Here is a 27,154-nt window from a genome sequence, read left to right as displayed (position 1 = left end):
ATGCATACCGTGGTTCAGGAGAAGGCAGTCAGACAGAAGTGCAGAGATACCTGAACGGCAGGAGGCCGGCAGGATGCAAAGTCCCTGGATGGGTGAAGCGGTGGTCTAGCAGGTGCAGCGCACAGGTAGGTAGACCAGCAGGGAACCCAGGAAGGCGTGGAGAGCGGATCAGCAGTAGATGGATGCGTAGCGCTGAGAAGTAACAGCAGCGGGTCTCTGCGGGAACACGGAGGTAGCCAATAGCAACCAGCAGGTGCAGTAACGATGGGACACCGGAGCAGAGTTGAACTGGAACAATTGATCACGGAGAGTAGCGGGTAGCAATAGTGGCAGCAGACTCAGGGAAACACGGGAGAGTTGACAAGGGCTGAAGACTGAAGCGCACAGAGGCGGCGGATAGGAATCAGCTGGCAGTCACAATCATGAACAGGTGAGTGGATGTGAATGAAAGACTGTAGTGCACGGAGGCAGCGGATAGGAATCAGCTCACAGTCACGATGATACAGTAGATGGTAGAAGTGGTATGGGAACCACAGTAGTAGAAGTGGTTTGGAAACCACAGAGGTAGAAGTGGTTTGGAAACCACAGGAATCAGCTGGGCTGAATAAACGAGGAAACACAGGAACACCTTCAGAGACTCATGGGGAATGAGACTCCAAGATCAGGCCACGTGTTGTTGACCACAGGTGCTTAATATAGGGAGGTTGCCTGATCTGCCAATTAAGTTAAAGGAACATACCCTGGAGGTATAGAAAGGGCTGCGCATGCGCAGTCCCTCAGGATGGAGGACGACCACGGTTCCTAAATGTCCGGGAAGAAGCACTCACAGTCCGGTGAGTGACAGTACCCCCCCTTTTAAAGGTGGGCACAGAACGCCTGGAACCGGGCTTGTCCGGATTTTTGGAATAAAACTTCTTCAGAAGGGCAGGAGCATTAAGATCTTCAGCTTTGATCCATGAACGCTCTTCAGGACCAAAGCCCTTCCAATGAACGAGGAAACGGAGGACTCCTCGCGAAATTTTTGCATCCAATACCTCAGTAATCTCGAAATCCTCCTCCTGATGAACTTGAACTGGCTGCGGTGCTGAGGGAGGAGTCGAGAAACGGTTGATGATGAGAGGTTTGAGCAAGGACACATGGAAGGCATTGGAAATCCGAAGATTCTTAGGAAGAAGAAGTTTAACACATACTGGATTGATAACTTGAATGATCCTATATGGACCAATAAAACGAGGGGCGAATTTCATAGATGGAACCTTCAAACGAATATTTTTGGTAGATAACCAGACACGATCTCCAATTTTTAGTGGTGGAATAGCCCGCCTCTTCTTATCTGCGAAAGACTTATATTTGTTAGATGTCTTCTTTAAACAGGTTCTGACCTGAGACCAGATATTTTTGAAGGTCTGACAAGCAGTCTCCACAGCAGGAACTTGGGTGGGCGGGAGGGCAGGAAATTCCGGAAAAGACGGATGGTGACCGTGAACCACCAGCACTTGACTTTTTGAAGATGACTCCTGAGATCCATCTTCAACGTCCGATGACGTCACGAACGCCCGATGAGGAGGAAGGCGTTCAGACTGAACCTTATCACACACATCCGTAGATGAAGGATCCTGTGGAGGAGGCCCTGGTGGAATAGACGAATGCTGTCTTTTGAATGAAACCACTTGAGAGAGGCAACGATGATGACATTCAGCTCCCCAAGATGTAACTTGAGAAGTGCGCCAATCAATCTGGGGAGAGTGACACCGAAGCCATGGAAGGCCTAAGACAATCGGACTTGTCGTAACAGGAAGAATTAAAAACGAAATCTCTTCATGGTGTAGCCCACCAATCTGAAGCGTTACTGGAGACGTACTCTGGGTGATGAGACCATTGATGAGACGTGATCCATCCATAGCAGTCACAGTAATCGGTGTTTTCAAAGTAATCACTGGTAGGGACCATTGATTTACTAATGATTTGGAAATAAAATTTCCTGCTGCTCCGGAATCAATCAATGCCTGTGACTCAAAGGCTTTGGTAGCAGAGGAAATCGTAACATCAAAAGTGCAGGCTTTTAATTTCGTAGAAGATGGCGAGGACTCCAGGAACCCTAACCTTATCTCCCCAGTATTGGTTAGAGCCCGGCATTTCCTGGGACAAGAATTGAGCATATGCGTAGAATCGGCACAATAGATACAAAGTCTATTCTTTATTCTTCGGTCCCTCTCCTCTAAAGTTAATTTGGAGCGACCTATCTCCATGGGTATCCCCGGAGATGAAGCTGGGTGAAATTGAGGATTTGAGAGAAGAGGTGTTTTAACCGAAGTTGTTTTCTCAGGTTCTCTTTCACGAAACCTCAGGTCTACCCGATGGCAAAGAGAGATCAAATCTTCTAAAGAGGAGGGTAGTTCTTGTGAAGTCAGTGCGTTTTTAATTTTATCGGAAAGCCCCTGCCAGAAGGCGGCAACTAGTGCTTCAGTGTTCCACTGAAGATCAGAGGCTAAGATCCTAAATCGAATGACGTACTGAGCCACAGTGCGAGTTCCTTGGCGAAGACGGAGAATGCTAGATGCAGCGGAAATAACACGACCTGGTTCATCGAATACACTTCGGAACGTGGAAATAAACTCGGCACTATCCTGTAACAATGGATCGTTTCTTTCCCACAGAGGGGAAGCCCATGCGAGAGCTTGTCCAGAAAACAATGAAATAAGATAGGCCACTCTGGAACGATGGGTAGAAAAATTTTGAGGTTGGAGCTCAAAATGAACTGAGCATTGAGTAAGAAAACCCCTACAAGTTTTGGGGTCCCCGTCGTATTTTGACGGAGTAGGCAGGTGAAGCGTGGAAGCTGTAAACACCTGGGATGGCACTGGGGAAACGGAGGAAGGCACAGGAGCATCAACAGTGGTTGTGGCATCTTGCACAGACGGTCTTTGGGAGGCTAACGCCTGGTAACACCGCAGTAAATGCCGTTGGCGAACTTCCTGTTGCTCAATACGGGTAACCAGATGCCGCAGCATCTCTTTGGCGGTAGGTTCCGTATCTGGGTCTGTCATGGCCTGATCTTACTGTCACGGGCACTAGGAGTCTTTACCCAGGGATCACCAGGTGATAGGCTTACCAGAGCAGTATAGGTGGTAATATGGTACTCTGGTAGCAGGGTGATCACGGAACAGGAAATAGCAGATGATGAGATGCTCAGGAAAGTCTATGACTAGCAGCACTGGCAATATGGAGGTAGTAATACACGAGGAACTGTATGGACAAAGGACACGTGAAGGTAGTCAGTGGTCTGCGGTAGCAAGTTGTACCACTGCTATAGTGAGGAGGAATGTCCAACAGAAACAAGGAGGTGATGAGAGTCAGCGGTCTGCGGATAGCAAGTTGTACCGCTGTCTGAGTGAAGGAATGGAATCCAAGTGGAGGTATCCGGGAAGTCAGTGGTCTGCGTTAGCAAGTTGTACCACTGCTATGTGAGAGGATACTGGAGCAGGTGAAACTGGAAACAGGGGTCAGTGGTCTGCCACTAGCAAGTTGTACCACTGAATATATATGTGAGGAGGTGCACGGGGAGAGACTGCAACACAATATATACACGGGCACCTTGACTTTGATCCACAGTAATATGCACAATATAAATGTATAAATGACTGAACAACACTGCCAATAAAGAAAGTCTCTTGAAGTAATCCAGCATGAGATAACACAGTCAATGATGGCAATAGACTCAGCGGATAGTACACTCCAGAGGAGAACCAACACAGTCCAGCAAGGTATGCAATACACAGCACAGTCAATGGGAAGTATGCATACCGTGGTTCAGGAGAAGGCAGTCAGACAGAAGTGCAGAGATACCTGAACGGCAGGAGGCCGGCAGGATGCAAAGTCCCTGGATGGGTGAAGCGGTGGTCTAGCAGGTGCAGCGCACAGGTAGGTAGACCAGCAGGGAACCCAGGAAGGCGTGGAGAGCGGATCAGCAGTAGATGGATGCGTAGCGCTGAGAAGTAACAGCAGCGGGTCTCTGCGGGAACACGGAGGTAGCCAATAGCAACCAGCAGGTGCAGTAACGATGGGACACCGGAGCAGAGTTGAACTGGAACAATTGATCACGGAGAGTAGCGGGTAGCAATAGTGGCAGCAGACTCAGGGAAACACGGGAGAGTTGACAAGGGCTGAAGACTGAAGCGCACAGAGGCAGCGGATAGGAATCAGCTGGCAGTCACAATCATGAACAGGTGAGTGGATGTGAATGAAAGACTGTAGTGCACGGAGGCAGCGGATAGGAATCAGCTCACAGTCACGATGATACAGTAGATGGTAGAAGTGGTATGGGAACCACAGTAGTAGAAGTGGTTTGGAAACCACAGAGGTAGAAGTGGTTTGGAAACCACAGGAATCAGCTGGGCTGAATAAACGAGGAAACACAGGAACACCTTCAGAGACTCATGGGGAATGAGACTCCAAGATCAGGCCACGTGTTGTTGACCACAGGTGCTTAATATAGGGAGGTTGCCTGATCTGCCAATTAAGTTAAAGGAACATACCCTGGAGGTATAGTGTCACTCACCGGACCGTGAGTGCCTCTTCCCGGACATTTAGGAACCGTGGTCGTCCACCATCCTGAGGGTCTGCGCATGCGCAGCCCTTTTCTATACTTCAGTGTATACCCCTTTAACTCAATTGGCAGATCAGGCAACACTCCCTATATTAAGCACCTGTGGTCAACACCACGTTGCCTGATCTTGGAGTCTCATTCCTCATGAGTCTCTGAAGGTGTTCCTGTATTACTCGTGTATTCAGCGCTGCTGATTCCTGTGGTTTCCAAACCACTTCTACTACTGTGGTTCCATACCACTTCTACCATCAACTGTATCATCATGACTGTTTGCTGATTCCTATCCGCTGCCTCCGTGCACTACAGTCTTCTAAACCACTTCTATGTTATTTTACATCTATGTGACTGTTTGCTCATTGCTATCCGCTGCCTCCGTGCACTCCAGCTTTTACTTCACTCACCTGCTTCTCATCAAGTCTGTTTGCTGATTCCTATCCGCTGCCTCCGTGCACTACAGTCTCCTGCTGGCAACTCGCCTGTGTTCATCATCGTGACTGCCAGCTGATTACTATCCGCTGCCTCCGTGCACTACAGTCTCCTGCTTGCAACTCGCCTGTGTTCATCATCGTGACTGCCAGCTGAATACTATCCGCTGCCTCCGTGCACTACAGTCTCCTGCTTTCAACTCGCCTGTGTTCAACATCGTGACTGCCAGCTGATTACTATCCGCTGCCTCCGTGCACTACAGTCTCATCTCATCTTTGCTGTGACTTCCTCGAGCCTGCCGCTTTCATTACCATCTGCTACACTTCGTGATCAACAGCTCCTGCCCTGCGCTGCACTCCTGTTTCCCATCGCTGTTGGTTCCTGCGGTTGCTACTGGTTACCTCCGTGTGCCGCTGAGTCCTGCTGCTGTGGTCAGCGCTATCCTCCATCTCCTGCTGATCCACTCTCCACGCCTTCACGTGTTCCACTGGTCTCTACCCTCCTGTCAGCATTTGATTTGTATCTCATCTACTACCCTCTGCTGGATCATCTCCATTCTCCTGGGTCTCCTATGAGTCCAGTTCCACGTGTTGCTGACTCCTGTGAATTCGTGTCCCTGTTGGTCTACTCACCTGTGCGCTGCACCTGCTAGACCGCTGCCTCACCTATCCAGGGACTTCCTATCCAGGCGGCCTCCCGCCGCTCAGGTACCGCTGCTATCCCATCTGACTGCTACTGCTGAACCACGGTATGCATACTTCTCATTGACTGTGCTGTGTATTGCATATCTTGCTGGACTGTGTTTGGTTCTCTCTGGAGTCTGCTATCCGCTGAGTCTATTGCCATCATTGACTGTGTTATAATTGTGCTGGACTACTTCAAGAGACTTTCTAGATTGCAGACCTGCTCAGTCATTTATATCTATATGTATATCTATATTGTGCATATTACTGTGGATCGTGTATAGGTGCCTGTGTATATCCTGTGTTGCAGTCTTTCCCTGTGCACCTCCTCACATATATATTCAGTGGTACAACTTGCCGATGTCAGACCACTGATCCCTGTTTCCGGTATCACCTGTTCCATCATCCTCTCACATAGCAGTGGTACAACTTGCTGCCGCAGACCACTGACTACCCGGATACCTCCACTTGGATTCCATTCCTTCACTCAGACAGCGGTACAACTTGCTACCCGCAGACCGCTGACTCTCATCACCTCCTTGTTTCTGTTGGACATTCCTCCTCTCTATAGCAGTGGTACAACTTGCTATCGCAGACCACTGACTATCTTCACGTGTCCTTGTCCATACAGTTCCTTGTTTATTATTACCTCATTATTACCAGTGTTGCTAGTCATAGACTTTCCTGAGCATCTCATCGGCCATCATTTCATGTTCCGTGATCACCTAGCTACCAGAGTACTCGATTACCATCTACATTGCTCTGGTAAGCCTACCATCTGGTGATCCCTGGGTAAAGACTTCTAGTGCCCGTGACAGTAAGATCAGGCCATGACAGACCCAGATGTGGAACCTACCGCCAAAGAGATGCTGCAACATCTGGTTAGCCGTGTGGAGCAACAGGATGCCCGCCAACAGCTGTTACTTCAGTGTTATCAGTCATTAACCTCCCAAGGAACATCTGGACAGACTGTGACAGCTACTACTGAAGCTCCTGTGCTTTCCTCCGTTTCCCCATTGCCATCCCAGGTGTCTACAGCTTCCACGCTTCACCTGCCTACTCCGTCAAAGTACGATGGAGACCCCAAAACTTGTAGGGGTTTCCTTAAACAATGTTCAGTCCATTTTGAGCTCCAACCTCAAAATTTTTCTACCCATCGTTCCAGAGTGGCCTATCTTATCTCTTTGTTTTCAGGACAAGCCCTGGCTTGGGCCTCCCCTCTGTGGGAGAGGAACGATCCAATATTACAAGATAGTGCCAAATTCATTTCTACATTCCGAAGTGTGTTCGATGAACCAGGTCGTGTGACCTCCGCTGCTTCCAGCATCCTCCGTCTGCGACAAGGATCTCATACTGTAGGCCAGTACGTCATTCAATTTAGGATCTTAGCCTCTGAACTTCAGTGGAACACTGAAGCCCTAGTTGCCGCCTTCTGGCAGGGGCTTTCCGATAAAATTAAAGATGCACTGACTACCCAAGAGCTTCCTTCGTCACTTGAAGATTTGATCTCTCTATGCCATCGTGTTGATATGAGATTTCGTGAAAGAGAGGCTGAGAAAACGACTTCTGCTAAAGCACCTCTTCGCTCTAACCCTCAATTTCGTCCAGTGTCACCCGCTGTGATTCCCATGGAGATAGGACGTTCCAAGTTATCTTCTGAGGAGAGGAAACGAAGAGTCAAGAATAGACTCTGTATCTATTGTGCTGATTCCACTCATGTCCTCAGCTCCTGCCCTAAGAGATCGGGAAATGCCAGGCCCTAACTAGTTCTGGAGAGGTGAAGTTAGGGTCCCTGGAGTCCTCTCCATCGTCTATGAAATCTAAAGTCTGCGCTTTTGATGTGACTATTTCCTTTGCTACCAAAACCTTTGAGTCACAGGCATTGATTGATTCCGGAGCAGCAGGAAATTTTATTTCCAAATCGTTAGTAAATCAATGGTCTCTACCAGTGATTACCTTAAAAACTCCCATTACTGTGACGGCTATCGATGGATCACGTCTCATCAACGGTCTCATCACCCAGAGTACGTCTCCAGTAACCCTTCAGATTGGTGCTCTGCATCATGAAGAGATATCGTTTTTAATTCTTCCTGTTACGACAAGTCCGATTGTCCTAGGCCTTCCATGGCTTCAGTGTCACTCTCCCCAGATTGACTGGCGCACCCCTCAAGTCACGTCTTGGGGGTCTGAATGTCACCATCATTGCCTTTCTCAAGTCATTCCTCTCAAGGTACAGCAAGCTTCCATCTCAGCTATTTCACCAGGACTCCCTCCTCAATATGCTTCATTTACCGATGTTTTTGATAAAGCTCAGTCTGAACGTCTTCCTCCTCATCGTTCTTGGGATTGTCCGATTGACCTTCTTCCTGGCAAGACTCCTCCCAGGGGCCGGGTCTATCCACTCTCGTTACCTGAAACTCAAGCTACATCTGAATATATACGGGAGAACCTCCAGCGTGGGTTCATACGACCTTCCACCTCGCCCGCTGGAGCTGGGTTCTTCATTGTCAAAAAGAAGGATGGATCATTACGCCCTTGTATAGATTTTCGTGGACTCAATGCCATTACTATCAAGAATCGGTATCCCATTCCGTTGATCACTGAGCTATTTGACCGCATCAAGGGAGCCCGTATTTTTACTAAGTTGGATCTTCGTGGTGCTTACAATTTAATCAGAATTCGTTCCGGTGACGAATGGAAGACAGCGTTTAACACCAGAGACGGGCATTACGAATATCTGGTAATGCCTTTCGGGCTATGTAATGCCCCCGCTGTTTTTCAGGGCTTCATCAATGAGATTTTTCGGGACTTATTATATGTATGTGTCGTCGTCTACCTGGACGACATATTGATTTTTTCACAGGACCTGCCCTCTCACCACCAACATGTGGCAGAAGTCCTCTCCAGGCTACGGAAAAATTCATTGTTCTGTAAATTAGAAAAATGTTCATTCGAATTACCCCAGATTCCATTCTTGGGGTATATAGTTTCCGGAGTTGGCCTGAAGATGGATCCTGACAAAGTAAATGCTGTACTACATTGGCCCCAGCCAACTACTCTTCGTGCGATCCAGCGTTTTTTAGGTTTTGCCAATTACTATAGACGCTTCATTCAAGACTTTTCTTCCATTGCATCTCCTATTGTGGCCCTGACTCGAAAAGGGGCTAATCCTAAGCAATGGTCAACTGAGGCTATTCAAGCCTTTCAAACATTAAAAGAGTCCTTCTCTTCGGCTCCAATCCTTCGACAGCCTGATGTGACACTCCCCTTCTTCCTAGAAGTAGATGCCTCTAATGTGGGCTTAGGAGCTATTCTCTCCCAACGCTCGGAACAGCAAAAATTCCACCCTTGTGCCTTCTATTCTCGGGGTCTCCTACCCGCAGAGAAAAATTATACCATCGGGGACAAGGAATTACTGGCTATCAAAGTCGCACTAGAGGAATGGAGATACTTGTTGGAGGGAGCTCGCCATCCGGTGACGATCTTCACGGATCATAAGAACTTGTCATATCTCCAGTCTGCCCAATGCTTGAACCCTCGTCAAGCAAGATGGTCTCTTTTCTTTTCCCGTTTTGAATTAATAATTACCTTCAAACCAGCTGCCAAGAACAAAAAAGCTGATGCCTTATCTAGAGCCTTTGTTACGTCCTCTGATATAGAAGAGGTTTCCAACCATACCATTCTAGACCCCAAATGTATCTCACTGGCTGCTTCATCCACCAGAACGCTACCATTTGGGAAGACCCTTGTGCCTCCTATACTAAGGAGGAAAATCCTTTCGTGGTTCCATGCCTCTCGCTTTTCTGGACACGCCGGTGAACACAAGACTTTTGAGATCCTCTCTCGAAGTTACTGGTGGCCTTCAATGAGGAGAGACGTCAAAGAGTTCATTGCTTCCTGTGAACTATGTTCGCAATTCAAATCCTCTCGCAGAACCCCAGCAGGGTTGCTGCGACCACTGCCCATTCCGTCCAAACCATGGACCCATATTAGTATGGATTTCGTTACTGACTTACCACCTAGTAAGAACCATAACACTATTTGGGTGGTAGTGGACAGATTTTCGAAGATGGCTCATTTCATCCCTCTGTCTGGTTTGCCTTCCTCGTCTATCCTGGCTGAACATTTCATTAAAGAGATCTTCCGTATCCATGGATGTCCATCTGAGATTGTGTCTGATAGAGGAGTACAATTCGTGTCCAGATTCTGGCGAGCCCTTTGTAAAACCTTGGGCATACGATTAGCACTCTCATCTTCTTACCATCCGCAATCCAATGGACAAACCGAACGTGTCAATCAAGATCTTGAGACTTTTATAAGGATATTTTCATCAGCCAATCAAGACAACTGGGTAGAGTTACTCCCTTGGGCTGAGTTCGCCCATAACAACATGTACCATGAGTCATCATCCAAAACTCCATTTTTTGTGGTCTACGGTCACCATCCGTCTTTTCCGGAATTTCCTGCCCTCCCGCCCACCCAAGTTCCTGCGGTGGAAACTGTTTGTCAGACTTTTAAAAATATCTGGTCTCAGGTCAGAACCTGTTTAAAGAAGACATCTGTCAAATATAAATCTTTCGCTGATAAGAAGAGGCGGGCTATTCCACCACTAAAAATTGGAGATCGTGTCTGGTTATCCACAAAAAATATTCGTTTGAAGGTTCCATCCATGAAATTCGCCCCTCGTTTTATTGGTCCATATAGGATCATTCAAGTTATCAATCCAGTATGTGTGAAACTCCTTCTTCCTAAGAGTCTTCGGATTTCTAATGCCTTCCATGTATCCTTGCTCAAACCTCTTATTATCAACCGTTTCTCAACTCCTCCCTCAGCTCCGCAGCCAGTTCAAGTTCATCAGGAGGAGGATTTTGAGATTACCGAGGTACTAGATGCAAAAATTTCGCGAGGAGTCCTCCACTTCCTCGTTCATTGGAAGGGCTTTGGTCCTGAGGAGCGCTCTTGGATCAAAGCTGAAGATCTTAATGCTCCTGCCCTTTTGAAGAAGTTTTACTCCAAAAATCCGGACAAGCCCGGTTCCAGGCGTTCTGTGCCCACCTTTAAAAGGGGGGGTACTGTCACTCACCGGACCGTGAGTGCCTCTTCCCGGACATTTAGGAACCGTGGTCGTCCACCATCCTGAGGGTCTGCGCATGCGCAGCCCTTTTCTATACTTCAGTGTATACCCCTTTAACTCAATTGGCAGATCAGGCAACACTCCCTATATTAAGCACCTGTGGTCAACACCACGTTGCCTGATCTTGGAGTCTCATTCCTCATGAGTCTCTGAAGGTGTTCCTGTATTACTCGTGTATTCAGCGCTGCTGATTCCTGTGGTTTCCAAACCACTTCTACTACTGTGGTTCCATACCACTTCTACCATCAACTGTATCATCATGACTGTTTGCTGATTCCTATCCGCTGCCTCCGTGCACTACAGTCTTCTAAACCACTTCTATGTTATTTTACATCTATGTGACTGTTTGCTCATTGCTATCCGCTGCCTCCGTGCACTCCAGCTTTTACTTCACTCACCTGCTTCTCATCAAGTCTGTTTGCTGATTCCTATCCGCTGCCTCCGTGCACTACAGTCTCCTGCTGGCAACTCGCCTGTGTTCAACATCGTGACTGCCAGCTGATTACTATCCGCTGCCTCCGTGCACTACAGTCTCCTGCTTGCAACTCGCCTGTGTTCATCATCGTGACTGCCAGCTGAATACTATCCGCTGCCTCCGTGCACTACAGTCTCCTGCTTTCAACTCGCCTGTGTTCAACATCGTGACTGCCAGCTGATTACTATCCGCTGCCTCCGTGCACTACAGTCTCATCTCATCTTTGCTGTGACTTCCTCGAGCCTGCCGCTTTCATTACCATCTGCTACACTTCGTGATCAACAGCTCCTGCCCTGCGCTGCACTCCTGTTTCCCATCGCTGTTGGTTCCTGCGGTTGCTACTGGTTACCTCCGTGTGCCGCTGAGTCCTGCTGCTGTGGTCAGCGCTATCCTCCATCTCCTGCTGATCCACTCTCCACGCCTTCACGTGTTCCACTGGTCTCTACCCTCCTGTCAGCATTTGATTTGTATCTCATCTACTACCCTCTGCTGGATCATCTCCATTCTCCTGGGTCTCCTATGAGTCCAGTTCCACGTGTTGCTGACTCCTGTGAATTCGTGTCCCTGTTGGTCTACTCACCTGTGCGCTGCACCTGCTAGACCGCTGCCTCACCTATCCAGGGACTTCCTATCCAGGCGGCCTCCCGCCGCTCAGGTACCGCTGCTATCCCATCTGACTGCTACTGCTGAACCACGGTATGCATACTTCTCATTGACTGTGCTGTGTATTGCATATCTTGCTGGACTGTGTTTGGTTCTCTCTGGAGTCTGCTATCCGCTGAGTCTATTGCCATCATTGACTGTGTTATAATTGTGCTGGACTACTTCAAGAGACTTTCTAGATTGCAGACCTGCTCAGTCATTTATATCTATATGTATATCTATATTGTGCATATTACTGTGGATCGTGTATAGGTGCCTGTGTATATCCTGTGTTGCAGTCTTTCCCTGTGCACCTCCTCACATATATATTCAGTGGTACAACTTGCCGATGTCAGACCACTGATCCCTGTTTCCGGTATCACCTGTTCCATCATCCTCTCACATAGCAGTGGTACAACTTGCTGCCGCAGACCACTGACTACCCGGATACCTCCACTTGGATTCCATTCCTTCACTCAGACAGCGGTACAACTTGCTACCCGCAGACCGCTGACTCTCATCACCTCCTTGTTTCTGTTGGACATTCCTCCTCTCTATAGCAGTGGTACAACTTGCTATCGCAGACCACTGACTATCTTCACGTGTCCTTGTCCATACAGTTCCTTGTTTATTATTACCTCATTATTACCAGTGTTGCTAGTCATAGACTTTCCTGAGCATCTCATCGGCCATCATTTCATGTTCCGTGATCACCTAGCTACCAGAGTACTCGATTACCATCTACATTGCTCTGGTAAGCCTACCATCTGGTGATCCCTGGGTAAAGACTTCTAGTGCCCGTGACATATAGAAAGGGCTGCGCATGCGCAGTCCCTCAGGATGGAGGACGACCACGGTTCCTAAATGTCCGGGAAGAAGCACTCACAGTCCGGTGAGTGACAGTTTTCTTGCAATTTCTGGAAGTTAGAGGCGACATGACAGAGAGACAGGATGTAAGGAACAGAGCAGAGGGTGAGTCAAGCGTGACTATCAGGCAGCGGGTTTGGGATACTGAGAAAATAGTGATATTGACAGTGAGAGTGATGTGAGGAGTGTTGGTGACCGTGGGAGGAGCGAAAGTGATAAGCTCAATTTTGTACATGTTAAATTTTTAGGTAGCATTGGAGAAAACAGAGAAGATAATACAGAAGATTACACAAGATAACACAAAAGGGGAGAGGTCAGGGGCACAAAGAGTATATTTGTGTGTCATCAGCGCACGGGTGGTACTGGAGGCAGAATGAGAGAATTACTACAACAAGAGAGAAAGTGAACAGTTAGAAAATCAGAGGGCCAAGAACAAAGACATCAGATGTGGAAGTGGAGTGGAGGATGTGCCAGAAGTAGAAACACTAAAGGAGTGGTTTTATAGGTAGAAAGTAAATCAAGAAAGGACTGTGTCATGAAGGAAAATGGAGTGAAGGGGGTTACGGAGAAGAGGACGATCAACAATGTTGAATACAGCAGAGAGGCCCAGGAAAGGGAAGGAATGAATGAGAAGTGACCCTTAGACTTTGCTGTAAGTATATCATTAATCACTTTCATGAATGCAGTCTCAATGGAATGTTGGAGGTGATTTCAAAATGTGTTGAGATTGGAGCGATTCGAGAGATAGTGAGTAGTTGTGCACAAGTCGTTCAAGTAGTGTGGAGGCATTAGGGAGGAATAGTAGGGCAGTAGTTGGAGAAAGAGGATGGATCAAGACATGAAATGGTGAAATGAGCTTGTGTTTAAGGGAGGATGGAAATGTGCCAGTGGATAGAGACAATTTGAAGAGACTAGCTAGAGGTGAGAATAAGGTCAAGTGGATAGTTTGCATGGTGAGATGATGAAATTAGTGCAAAGACTTCATACTCGGTTACTGCAAAGAATTAGCTTGAATTGTGGAGGGTAAGAGAAGGTGGGTGTGGTGTGTGGGATTTGGCAATGTTGAGGAAGTTAAGTATGTTTGCTTGGCAAGTGAGAGGCACTGCTGTAAAATAAAAGGATGATTTTTGTAGTGGAGGAAAACTGCTATGAATCAAGAATTCCTCCAGTACCACTTTGGCATGTGGTAAGAGCTATTTGGTGTGCTGTTGAGATATGGATCATTTGAGTCTATGGGTCTGATTCATCTTCGGACGTAAGTCCCATTGCATGCTGTATCTTGCGTAAAAGTCCAAATGCAAATTACACTTCCGACCGCCTACGATTTGAAGGGTGGAACAGGGGAGGGATGGGGCATATGCACATAGGCAAAGTACAGTAAGGGCATGCCGATGTCAATCGCACACATATTCATCTGATTCAATATCTGCGCATCTCTGAAGTACTTGATTTCTAGTCATATTACTTGCACCAGCTACAGAGCAGGTGTAAGTGCTGATTGATAGTGAGGATGGACGTGTATGCATGCCCAAACATGTGTTTGCAAATAAGAGAAACTGTAAAAATGCATTTTATGTACAGTAGGCATTCTGATACATGTATTTGATGTAAAAAATATAAAATATTTGAAAACTGGAGCTGCATTGTCTAGGGCTGAAGTGAGTGTTTTGCTGTAGAAAGAGGTACCATGATCAGGGCAAGACATAGGAGAGAGTAGTTGTTTTAGTGAAAATGAGATGTTGATCAGGTTGAAAGTATTTTGGTGTCACTGTGTGTGTGTACATATTGTTACAGGCAGGGGAGCATGAGTTAAAGTGAGTATCATCATCATCCTCACCATTTATTTATATAGCACCACTAATTCCGCAGCACTGTACAGAGAACTCACATCAGTCCCTGCCCCATTGGGGCTTACAGTCTAAATTCCCTAACATACACACACACACAGACAGACACACAGACTAGGCTCAATGTAAGGAGGTTGTGGTTGCAGAGTGAGAAAGCCAAGAAACTAAAATGGAGCAGAAGTGGGAGAAGACAAGGTAAATGGGAGTGTCTATCACAGTGGGTGGGAGATTAGGGCCACTGGAAGAGACCAAATATGAAGTGAAAGAAGTGTTGTGGCAGCAGAGACAATACGGCTGTCAATGGTAATGTTGAAATGACCTAGCAGGAGTGTAAGCAGGTCAAATTATAGGAAATCTGTGAGACATGCAGCAAAGTTGTCATGGAATTGGGAAAATGGACCTGGGGGAGATAAATTATGGAGAGGAGAGACTGAAAATTTAGACTTCGAAAGAAGAGAGAAGGTTCTTGGGGTAAGTATAAGGCCAATTCCATTAACTAGTCTATTCCCTCATTTGGGAGTGTGGCTGAGGGAGAGTAGCCCACAGGAAAGAGTTGCAGGGGATGTAGTTGAAGAGAAGGCAAAGCCAGATTTCTGTGATGAAAAGAAGGTTAAGGAATTGTTAAATGAATAAAACTAGGGTGGATGTGAATTTGTTACAAACAGATCTCTGGAAAGTGAGGGCTGTGGAAATATGAGATCAAGGTTCAAGGGATTGGAAGTATGAGGTGGAAGGAAAGTTTTGGTGTGAAAGAAGTAGTGTGAACAGATAGTGGGCATTGCACAGGGCCCACAATTGGGTGAGATGTAACCAGCAGCCATGAGAAGGAGCAGAGTCAAATAGGGAACATGCAAGGATGATTTGTGGGTGTGACATTTATTTCTGCTTGAAAGGCTGTTGAATGTGGTAGGTGCAGGAGACAGCACAGTTCATGTGTACAGAGTAGCGAGGAGGGGACAAGTGAATGGGATATCATAATAGTGGTTGGGAGAAATAGGGTGCTGGACACAGAAGAGAAATTTGGAGAAAGTGTAGCAGAGATATGGATGAACATGGATTAGCTTGGGTAGATAATGAGAGAGTGGGTGGAATATTTGATCCAATTTGAGCAGGATAATGGAGGAGGTGGAAACTATTACTTGCCACCCCTGGCTGGGGTCAGTAGAGTAGACAGTTTCAGCAGCTTTGACACATGGTTCAGGATGCTGGAGTTGGTCTCAGTGGGTCCAGCAGCCAAACATAGATGACAACAGAACAGCAATGGCAGTTGAGATAAGTAGGTCCAGCAGCTAAATAGAGGTGGTATTTTCAGTAGATCCTTAGAACTGCATTTGAGGGTTGATTCCTCTGAGCTATTGTGTTGTTTACCAACAATATCCACAACATTTTAAAGCTTTATATGAAAAAAACAAAAAGTGGGAGACGGGGCATAGAGTTAATGTACAGCTAACTCTAGCTGCTGTCCACATACTGTGATATTGGGCAAATAATACAAATTTGTGTGCTGTTAATGACTGAGGCTAAGTCCACCACACCAGAGAAAAACATACACCATCCTTTCTCCTCCATCTCTATAAACATATAAATAAAAGCGGAAAATAAAAAAAATGGTCTTCGAAAATAAAGGGAGGAATTTACAGACTATATAACATTAAACCAGATCAGAAGACACATTCTAAATGATGAAATATATAGCAGAATGCAGAAAGGGAAAGTATGACTGTGTCACTGTGTTCTGAATGTTCTTGCTCTGCTCTCCTGGAAACACCTATGATTATGACACATGTACATATTTAAAGTGGTAAACAGATGATTTCATACAGAATCCCCAGTTCTACTCTGGATCTCAATTTTTCTTCTGTCTGTCTAGTTGCAAAAGGCTTTCTCACCACTTTTTTAATTTGTCAAAGGAATAATGCTGAAGAAATCATAGATTTTTCCGTCTTTAATATAATTGCTTGCACTTACCTTTGTTCTCATAGACTTCTATGGGGACAGCAGCATAAGGTAATTTATTCAGTTTTCAAAGCAAAAAAATGCCATTTCAGGATGGAATCCTGCTGAAGCCTTGGCTACCCAGGATCCCTCCCAAGAGAAAGCACTATGCACTTGTGCATAGCATTTCACCATTTGCGGGCAGAGTTATTGTCAACGTTGGGGCCCCCAGAGCAGCCCCAGTGTTGCTCGCAGCATAGTATCTGCGAACATATAGCTCTGCGATTTGCAGCAGTACATATTGATGCTTACCGCCCTGTATCATAAATAGACCCCGTAGTCTGATGCTTGGGCCTATATGAAGGAGTATATATTATTTCTCTATTCTAGCTGTGCAGTTGTTATGGTGCTTTTTCAAATGTGTGAGGAAGCCTTCAGCTCTTTACAGCATCGTTAGACTCCCAGTCCTTCAGTTGTTTATAGCCCACAAAGGACACCCTGTCATAAATACCATGTCTGCTGCAAAAATTGATGGAATCATCTACCATCATTGGACTTCCTTCAAGTTATATGAGCATGTTTTCAACCTATTAAAGATCAGAAAAAAATTCACTATGCTCCGTTTCCTCAATTAACAGCACCTACATGCTATGATATTGCTAGTGCTTTCTGGTAACTGGTCAGATATTGCTGCACATGCTGCCATAAAATGAGCATGGTGTTTGATAATGATCTAATTCTAATAGTTTAGCTCAAAATTAGACTTGCCCCTAAATACTGCAGTGCTTTCAGCCCATCCAAGCTGTTGCCTTCAGCCAATGTGGTGCTGCTTAACCACCTTCTGCACATACAGAAAGCACAAACTTTCAGGATAGTGTTCCTTCGTAAGTTATTTCAGGTGTGATTTAGTTCACCAAAACACCAGCTTTGAAATATATTAATGCCAAATAGCATTTGATGTTTTAAGGATATTATGCTATTGCTTTCAATTACATTCCATGTATATACTACAGTATATTCAACAGGGGCGGATTGGTTATAGGCCTTACCCGTAAGTTTCCCGGTAGGCCGGTGACTTAATGAGGCCGCCTGGAGGCCACCTCATGTATTACTTCTTTGTTTTTGTTTTTTTATTATAATTTTTTGGATATAATTTTTTCTTTATACCCAGCTCGGGGTGGGGGTGGTTGGCTTTGGCGCAATGAGTGCCGGAGAGTGGGGCAATGAGCGGCATTTGGTGATATAAGCAGAGCGAGTGGGGGCCGGCATTATTGGGATGATCATGGGGGTGTGTCTGTGAGTGTGAGATTCGGGGAGTAATGAGCGGCACTTGGGGATATAAGCAGAGCGAATGGGGGCTGGCACTACAGGTGGATGATTGCGGAGGGGGGGGGCTGTGAGATGCGGGGAGCAATGAGCTGCACTTGGGGATATAAGCGGAGTGGGTGGGAGCCAGCACAGCAAATTGCTGGCAATCTATTTCTGGGTGGAAGATGCCCTCAGGGGGAGTGTAGGGGAGTGTAGCCATCAAAGGATTGTATCCTATTCGGGATCTGCTGTTGGCTTCCTTGCCAGGAGGTGGTCCAGTCAGTGGAGAGATACAGGCAGCAATTCGCAGAGCTGCCTTTTGTTATATGGGTTGGGGGATGTTAGGACTTTTATAAGACTGCCTCATGCAGTGAGGAAATCCACTCAGATGGATGTCAATGGCACATTGGAATCAGGATCAAGTCAAGGTAAGAACAACAGGCAACATACTAACGTGCTAATGTAAAGAGTACACATAAAATACATAAATTATACTGTTGAAGTCTTTTTTTTATTAATGGGTATTTTCAACATTACAAGCGTCATAGCAATAGCTGATATGTGCCTTCAAAATACAATGTTCCATCTGCAAATGGTCCAAGAAGACCACATAGTAATATTTGTAGAAATTGTAATCCCTGGATATCTTATGGTAAGTTATTTTTCAAAAACTACAGATACACACACTGGGCGCACACATATACAGGGACAGATACACTCAGTGCACACACATACAGGGACAGGTACACTGGGCGCACACACATACAGGGACAGGTACACTCAGTATCCGACTGGGGCATGAAGGGCCCCATGGGGGGACTGCAATGCTAGGGGCCCACCAGAGGGGCTGTGGCCAGTCATCATAGAGGAGAGACCAGATACTAGAGAGGGAGTGGTCAGTCCACGAAGGACAGCTAGCACCATAGTGCACTATATAAAGAATGCAGTGTGTATATAAAGCGTACACAGTCTTGACCTGCCCCTTAGATTGGGCAGAACAGTCACCAAAACTAGGCATTGTCCCAATAGAACAGGCTTTGCTAACCTGTGGCACTCCACATGTTGTGAAGCTACAAGCCCCAGCAGGCTTTGCCAATATATAGCAACTTTTTGCTGAAAGGGTATGCTGGGACTTGTAGTTTCACAACACCTGGAGTGCCACAGGTTAGCCAAGCCTGCACCAGACTCATTTGACAGACTGTCCTACCTGTTCTTGTCACTTTTACCACCTGTGGCTGCTGGTTTGTTTAGTTGCGGCTTGTCTGGATCCTGGAATGTTGGGGCCCCTATTTGGAGAAAATAATGGGTACATTTAGAAAATTCCAACCAGCCCCGGCGTTAAAACAATAGGACCCACAATTAACACTTCCTCACGCCCCAACATTAAAGCAATAGTATTCCCATTTAATAAACCTATTTCCCTCCCTCCAGACAGCCCCTGCAATGAAATAATCGCATTTACGTATAATAAATATACCTATTTCCCCCAACCGTCACTGCCATTAAATAATTCATATTCACATTTAAAAAATAGACCTCATGCTCCTCAATCTCAGCCCCACATTCAATTAATAGCTCCCAAACCACCCCATCTTAAATTAATGGTCCCCACTATAAAATTAAATTGCCCCACCTTCATACTAAAAGCAAAATAGCACCCATTATTTAGCCACCACCTACAACACACATTACATTTCCACAAGCCCGCTGTGCCATCACACACACATTACTGTGCCCCTTTATCACCATGCTGTGCCTCCTTATGATCACACTGCGCCCTCCATGCTGCTTTTGCCCCCCCTTCTCCTGGACCACCTTCATCACCCTGTGCCATGCTGCTTTTGCTCCCCCCTTTTCCTGGCCCCCCTTCAGCACCCTGTGCCATGCTGCTTTGGCCCCCCTTTCACACTCTGCCATGCTGCTTTGGTCCCCCTTTCACACTCTGCCATGCTGTCTGTGTTCCCCCTTTTTACACTCTGCCATGCTGTCTGTGTTCCCCCTTTTTACACTCTGCCATGATGTCTGTGTTCCCCCTTTTTACACTCTGCCATGCTGTCTGTGCTCCCCCTTTTCACACTCTGCCATGCTGTCTGTGCTCCCCCTTTGCACTCTCTGCCATGCTCTCCCTTCACTCTACCCCCCTTTCACTCTGCCGTGCTCCCCCTTCACTTTGCCCCCTCTCACTCTGTCATGCTCCCCCTTCACTCTGCCGTGCTCCCCTTTCACTCTGCCATGCTCCCCCCTTGCTTCCGTTCCTTCACTTACCTTTTCTATCGGCTTCTTTCTTCTCTTCTTCTCTTCTGTCATTGGTATTATTCCCGAGTCCTCTCTACAGCGCTCCTCACTGAACGTCCATTCAGTGCGAACGGAGCAGAGAGGAGTCGGTGTGCGTCGCAGTTACGTGAGTATTCTTTTTTTATTTTATTTTACTCTTTCCCCACCAACAAAGAGGGGAGCGATCAGGGTCGGTGCCTACCGGGGGATAGCCCTGTCCCCGGTGGCCCAGTCCGACCCTGGATACACTGTGTGCACACACATAAAGGGACAGACACACTGGATGCACACACATACAAGGAAAGACACACTGGACGCGCACACATACAGGGACAGATACACTGAGTGCGCACACATACAGGGACAGACACACTGGGCGCACACATACAGGGACAAACACACTGGGTGCACACATTTACAAGGGACAGTATGGCGGTTACAGGAATGCTGTCTGCATTGTATGGTGAACACAAGAATGTCTCCTGCATTGTATGGCAGTTATTTGGATGCTCTTTGTACTGTATCATGGTCACTAGGATGTTCTCTAAATCATGTCTTGGAAATATACATTAATTGGAAAGATTTTTTCTTGTGCGGGAAATCATATATATTACTTATGTTCTCTCTATTGTCTGGTGGTCACTAGGATGTTCTTTGTATTGTACATTATAGCCGCTTTAGGGGGAACAGATGCAATCTCCTAGCATAGATGGTAGTGTACAGAAGTAGAGACGTCACACAAGTCCAAGATTCTGGTACAATTGGTCTCAGCCAGTTTTATTAAACAGAGAAAACAAAAACTTTCAAAATAAACACCTTATCTGCCCGGCACTAACTGAACACACACACATACAAAAAATAGAGGTAATTGCTCACTATTTGCAGTGTCTCTCAGTAGGCATCCAACCTCTTCCCCAGGTCTGAGAGACTGCATGTCCAGCCTGACTGCTTTTTAAACACTCACACACACAGGTGCAGTTGCAAATCAGCCTATCACAGGTCTCACCTATTCCATGCTCTACGTGGCGTTCCTTCACTTTCTGTCATCATGGTGTCGGTACTACCGCGCATGTGCAACCCCAGCACTTTCAAACTTCCTCTGACATCACATTGCCCGTTCACAGGTCAGTGCACTATTTTAGGCACTTCTTCCTATTTACCGTTGTCAGCGCTTCAGATCTCTTTACCTGTGAGGAGGCTGTGCTCTCTGACTCTCGTTTGCATGCTGACTTCTGTGTTACCTGTTCCACGATCAAGACCTGTAATATTGCAGGACCTCGTGCCTCATCACCGGTTCCATTACCATGCTACTCGTTGTTCATGGATCTCTGCACATCAGTCCTCTGCAGCTCACCACCTCTCTGTTGGTTTTCTGTGTTACCTGTTCCACGATCTAGACCTGTGTTACTCTGCAGTACCTTGCACTTCATAATCGATCCTGCATCTAGCCTTAGCCACCCACTGTGATCTCAGTATTCCAGCCCACAGTAGTATGTCCTCATAGTCTCTCCTGTGTCTCCAGTTCCGCTGTCCAGGACGAAGGGTTCTCTACAGGGCATATACATCAACACTGATCCAGCTCCTGGGTACTCAGGCTAGTAAGGACTTCAGTGCTTCAGTTCACTGCAGTATTCCTATATTTGTCTAGTATTCTGTCCTTTTGGATGCTCCAGACTTATCTGCCATTCACCCAAGCCTCTGCACTTACCTTCCGGTAGTCCTTCATCAGTCCACGGTTCCTCTTCAGCCTGCTCAACCCCTCTTAGAGGACCCTGACCTGTAGCTAAAAAGCAGCTAAGCCTATATTCCCTTGCGAGCATCCCTGGTGAATACCTTTCTGTCACAATATGTATCCCTAATACTGGCCAAATTATCATGCGGAACATTATAAACCTTGCAATGCAATATTTATGGCACATCCATGGGAGTATTTTCATTTAATTCAATAAAAAAAACATTTTTGTAATTGTTCATGCTAGTGTGTACAAGCTATTTTTCATATTTAAAATCCCACCTTTAACCACAAGAAGAGGGGTTTGGGAAGAATAGAGGGCATTGGGAGAATAGAACCCCTTCTTGGGGTTAGGGTACACATCACCATGGTTGGGACACCCTAAAGTTTTGCATGCAGGTAGGCCGAGGCAATGTGATTTTATTTTCATTTATATTGATAGGGAGAGTTTTGAACCAGTGGGAGATGCAACTACTATTAAATTAATGCTAACCCTGGGATATCCCTGCTGATGGATTAAGCTGCTCCTATCACATAAACAATGCATGTACTCCACTCATTGGTGTGATGACTCTGCCTGCTTGTGTTTGCTTTGCCTACTTGTGTGTCAGCTCCATCAACTTTGACAGGCGTACTCTGCCTACCATTGCATAATGCATTTGCCTTGCCTAAAACCAATGTGACTAGGGCTAATGGAGTGCTAACTCTGCCTAGTATTGGCCCCGCCTACCATTTATTTGGTCCTCCCTACACGAGGTCACTTTTAGAATTTTTCCCAGGGTCACTTTAAGTTCCCAATTCACCCCTGATAATCAATATAGTTAGAACAACTTGTAATTGCAAGAATGATAATTTATGCAATTTTGTTTTGTTCTTCCTTTTGTAGGGGCGCTTTTCATGCGATGCAAGAATTGATGTTACAAATGAAACAGTAAACATCTTGCCAGATTACACATGTGGAATTGAATCTTCAATGGTAATAGTTTTCACGCATTTTATTTTACTAAAACATTTACTTTGACCTGAAAGGATTTGCCCTTTTTTATGTGATTAGTTATTCAAAAATGGATACTAAAAGCTGCATATTTTATATTTCAAAATAAACAATCAAAGGGATTCAGCAAGATTGCTTTGTAGGCCTAGTGTACACTTTTATAAATCCCCGGGACATCTTGAGATGCTGTATGTACACAAAAAGGAGCGGTGGTAATGGTAATTGCGATACTTATTATACTGACACTGACTTAACAGACAAAAGAAATCTGAAGGCTATGTCAGCGACATAAATAAAATGTACACATGCAACAATAAAACACACATAGAACTTTACTGATAACAGTGTCATGTAGACAGCTGTAAATTCCGAACATCCTGCATGCTGGCAGCTAAGTTTCATGTCAGATAAGGAAGCGACAGTCAGATGTCTGTATTTAAAAGGGCAATCAGAGTACCCGGCAACTGCACTATTTTATGTAAGGGTTAGGGGCCGGGTCCTCTGATTGCCCCGGAATTTTTAGCTGTCTACATGACACTGTTATTGGTATGTGTGTTTTTCTGCATGTGTACATTTTCTTTATGTTGCTGTCATAGCCTTCAGATTTTTTGGGTCTCTTAAGTGAGTGTCGGTATAATTAGCATCGCACCAACTTAACCCACCCAAAAGGAGAGTCCTATGCACCCAAAGAACTTGAACTTTCACCCACTCAATTAAAGATGATAAGGATGAAACCAATTTTACAACTGGGAGATTTGCAAGCATATTTTATGCTTATTACGCTAAATTATATAATTTATCAACCAACCTACCACTGAAAGATAAACACCTAAAGCAAAAATGTATTGGTATTGATGCAATAGACTTCCCAAAAATCACAGATAATATTAAAGAGATCCTTGACAGGCCTTTCTCTTTACAGGCATTGGAAGATGTTAAAAGAGCCCAGGTTCAGATGGTTTCTCAATTACATATTATAAGACATTACAGAATCTAGGTGAAATCTCAAACAAGCCTCTTTTTGGCTCAATCACTGGAAGCACATATTACAATAATACCAAAAAAGAGTAGGGGTTCATCACAATACCCCAGTTACAGACCTATATCTCTGCAAAACATTGATATTAACTTGCTAAATTACTTGCAAACCATCTCAAACACCTACTCCCCAATCTGATTTGTTGCAAGTGGGATTCGTCCCAAAAAGAGAAGCCCAAAACAAATTCAACTAAAATTATATATCTGATCCACAATGTTTCAGAGTCAAAGATTCCTTCATATCTATTATCAACTTATGCTTAAAAAGCATTTGACAGAGTTGATTGGTAATTCATGTACAGTCTACTGGAATGCTTGGGATTTGGACCTGTTTGTCTAAATAGAATTCTCGATTTATATAATAATCTTTCAGCCAAAATTACATAAATGGATCTTTGTCTCATTCACTTAACATTACAATTGGAATAGATTTCTCCCTTTTCCCTTTTATTTCATTTCTAAAATATTTACTGGTTTGCTTAATATGAATACAAGTTACTTTTCCATCAAGTGTCACTCAGCCTTGATCACATGACCAAACCCACATTGCATCAATACCCCTTACATTTAATAAAGAGTCCCCGCATAACATTTACAGCCCCCCACATAACATTAATAGCCCCCATACCCTCCTCTATATAACATTAATACCATCCACCAGCCCCCACATAGCAGAAATAACTACTTATTAATAATACAGGCGCCTCTACTTAAAACAAGGACTCTGTCTTCACCTGCCATTTCAGGGAGAATTCAGTTGTCCAGAGCACAAGTGGAAAACTAGCGCCACTATTCCAATTACCAACTCTCTTCCAACGCTACCCCCACTCTGCCAAAGTATTTGTTTTACCATTGCCAAGCTGCAGGCTTGAATTATGTCAAGTTCTTATAAGCTTCAGGATGAAACTTGCATATTTTTGTGAATATCATTAATGACTGCTCCATATAAAACAGCTGCCATTTGTAGTCAGAGTGCACATAAATTTTACCTATATACAGTACTGTGCTTGTTACAGTAACATGAAAAATGTGTTGTATTTACAGGACCCACGCATCACTTTAAAGGGATTTTCTCCTTTCCGGGGAATAAATGTTTTAGACAGATACATACGTGCATCTGAGAAATCAAAAGGAAAAGGAAATGAACCACACCACAGAGAAGAGACACATGGGAAAAAAGAAAAGGAAAAAGACAAAGGGAAGAAAAAGCATGACAATAAAAATGATCATTCTTCTGAAGAGTCTACAGAAAAAAATAGAAAGAAACCGGAAGTTCCACCCAGACATCCACAATATCAAATTCCCAAAGTGCCAGAAACAAATGTCAAGGTGCTGGTAACAACAGTCAAACAACCAGATAAAACTCCAGGGCAACCAGTGACACAAATCCCTATACCATTCCTACCCAACCTTTCACCCTCCACCCCATTGATACCTGCAGTACCAGAGCATCAGGAAACTTTCCCAGATATTCATGAAATGGTTTTAATAGATCTGCCAGCACCTGCAAATGTCCTAAAATGTCCCGGAAAGCTATGGCAGCCGGTAAAGCCTGTCCTACAGATTATTACAGAGAAACCTTTTGTTATTAGTGATTTTGACTTACTTCTTGATGATCTAGCTCCGCCAGAAACTGCTCTGTTGCCCGGTCAAAACCAGCCGAGATTGTTCAATGATGAAGACCTAATTTAAGATGTGAAGGTCTTCTAGTGTTGAAATAGAAGTTCAATAACTAATCACAACATCAAAATAAACTATTCATGTGCATTAAGCCAATTTTAAATCTCATTGGAACCATTTAAAGTTTTAAATAAAGGTTAAAACTTTGACAATTTGTTAAGGCTGACAGGGAGTACCATAAACTTGTAGAACAGACTGAAGAGGCCTTCACCTATAGTAGCCGCCTTTCCTGTAGAGCTGGACACGCTCAAAGGTACTTAGATGCCCCCAGGACTTGAACTCAAAGTAGTACAAGTTTATGATGTCACCACAGCACTGGTGAGGGCCAGATAGGAGGCAGAAATGGAGTACAATAGTCAGGCCGAGGTCACAGGGGAACAGCAGACAGCAGCGTGAAGTCCAGGCAAGAGTCAGGGGCCGGCAGCAGGCAACGTATCCAGAGAACAAACCAAGGTCAGAGGTCACAGGCAATCCAACGGGGTCCAGAAACAAACCAGGGGTCATACACGGGAAATCAGGTCTAGCAAACAGCAGAGGAGCAGGGAACAGGAACAGGGAGCCTAGCTACACTGAGAGCTATAACTGGCAGTGAAGCTCTGTTCTCACTGCCTTATATAGTGAATAGAGCCAATAGGACCAGAGTGCCAGCGATCCCCCTCCCAGATGCAAAATGGTGATTAAATGCCCCTGTGCGCATGCGCCTGGCTGTAAGACAGCTGGCCGGGCGCTGCGGCGGGAAGACAGAGTGTCCCAGTTGTTGCTCAGGCAACCGGGACGTGGAGGGCGGAAGTGACGTCCCGGTCGTCATGGAGACGGCCGAGATGCCCGAGGCAGCAGGAAGTGAGCCGCGGCGGCCCGTCGGGAAGCCACGACTCATAACACAATTGATATATTATTTGTAGTGTATAGCAATAAATGATTATCAGAATAGCAAAAAGGAACACTGTTTGGGGTATAATACTAATTGATTCATTCATGAATTAAAGTCCAAACCCTACTTATTTTTCTGTATAAACTATACATATTTTACACTAAACCACAATATGTTAGGTACCTAATCCCTTTATTATCAGTTGAAGAAAACAAGCTATATAAATTGGTGTTGCACAGTTTAAAAAAATAAAGTGTTAGAAAAAGACATGTACAGGGGCATGATGGGTTGGGGGGCATCGGGGCATCTGCCCCCCACGTTGGTCCAACAGTGGGCTAGCTTGCCTGGGTCACTGGGCCACCTGCAGTTTTTTCTTATAAAATGTTCCTAATACGCTGCTGAGTCAAGACTAAAATTTGTCAGCCCTCCCCTGGACATGAATATTGGGTAACCAACCCTAATGCAAAGACTTCTTGAAAATAAGATTCAACTTTAAATCATAGTTTCTCATATGTAGCCCAACCTCAGGTGAGGCTGTAGAGTAAAAATTAATTGCACCTGGTGACACCTTACATTTATCCCAGTAATAACTTTTCATTAACATTCTGGATTTGCGCTGTAAAGAACGGCGTTAAGGGAAGA

At 45.4% G+C, this 27,154-nt stretch overlaps 1 protein-coding gene across 1 annotated transcript in view; it reads left to right on the top strand.

Annotated features, from left to right (window-relative positions):
- The window catches only part of LOC142143937 (T-kininogen 2-like), a 72,275-nt gene extending 46,543 nt beyond the window's left edge, over nucleotides 1–25,732 (top strand). Inside the window, exons 10-11 of the mRNA XM_075202226.1 lie at nucleotides 22,816–22,905; nucleotides 25,006–25,732. Of these exons, the coding sequence (XP_075058327.1) occupies nucleotides 22,816–22,905; nucleotides 25,006–25,653 (738 nt within the window). The 3' untranslated portion in view covers nucleotides 25,654–25,732. The remainder of the gene's footprint in view (nucleotides 1–22,815; nucleotides 22,906–25,005) is intronic.
- The last annotated feature ends 1,422 nt before the right edge of the window (nucleotides 25,733–27,154 follow it).

This window comes from Mixophyes fleayi, chromosome 3, assembly GCF_038048845.1.
Source record: "Mixophyes fleayi isolate aMixFle1 chromosome 3, aMixFle1.hap1, whole genome shotgun sequence".
In the NCBI taxonomy this organism is placed as follows: Eukaryota; Metazoa; Chordata; class Amphibia; order Anura; family Limnodynastidae; genus Mixophyes; species Mixophyes fleayi.
This window is presented reverse-complemented; position numbering and strand designations above follow the sequence as displayed.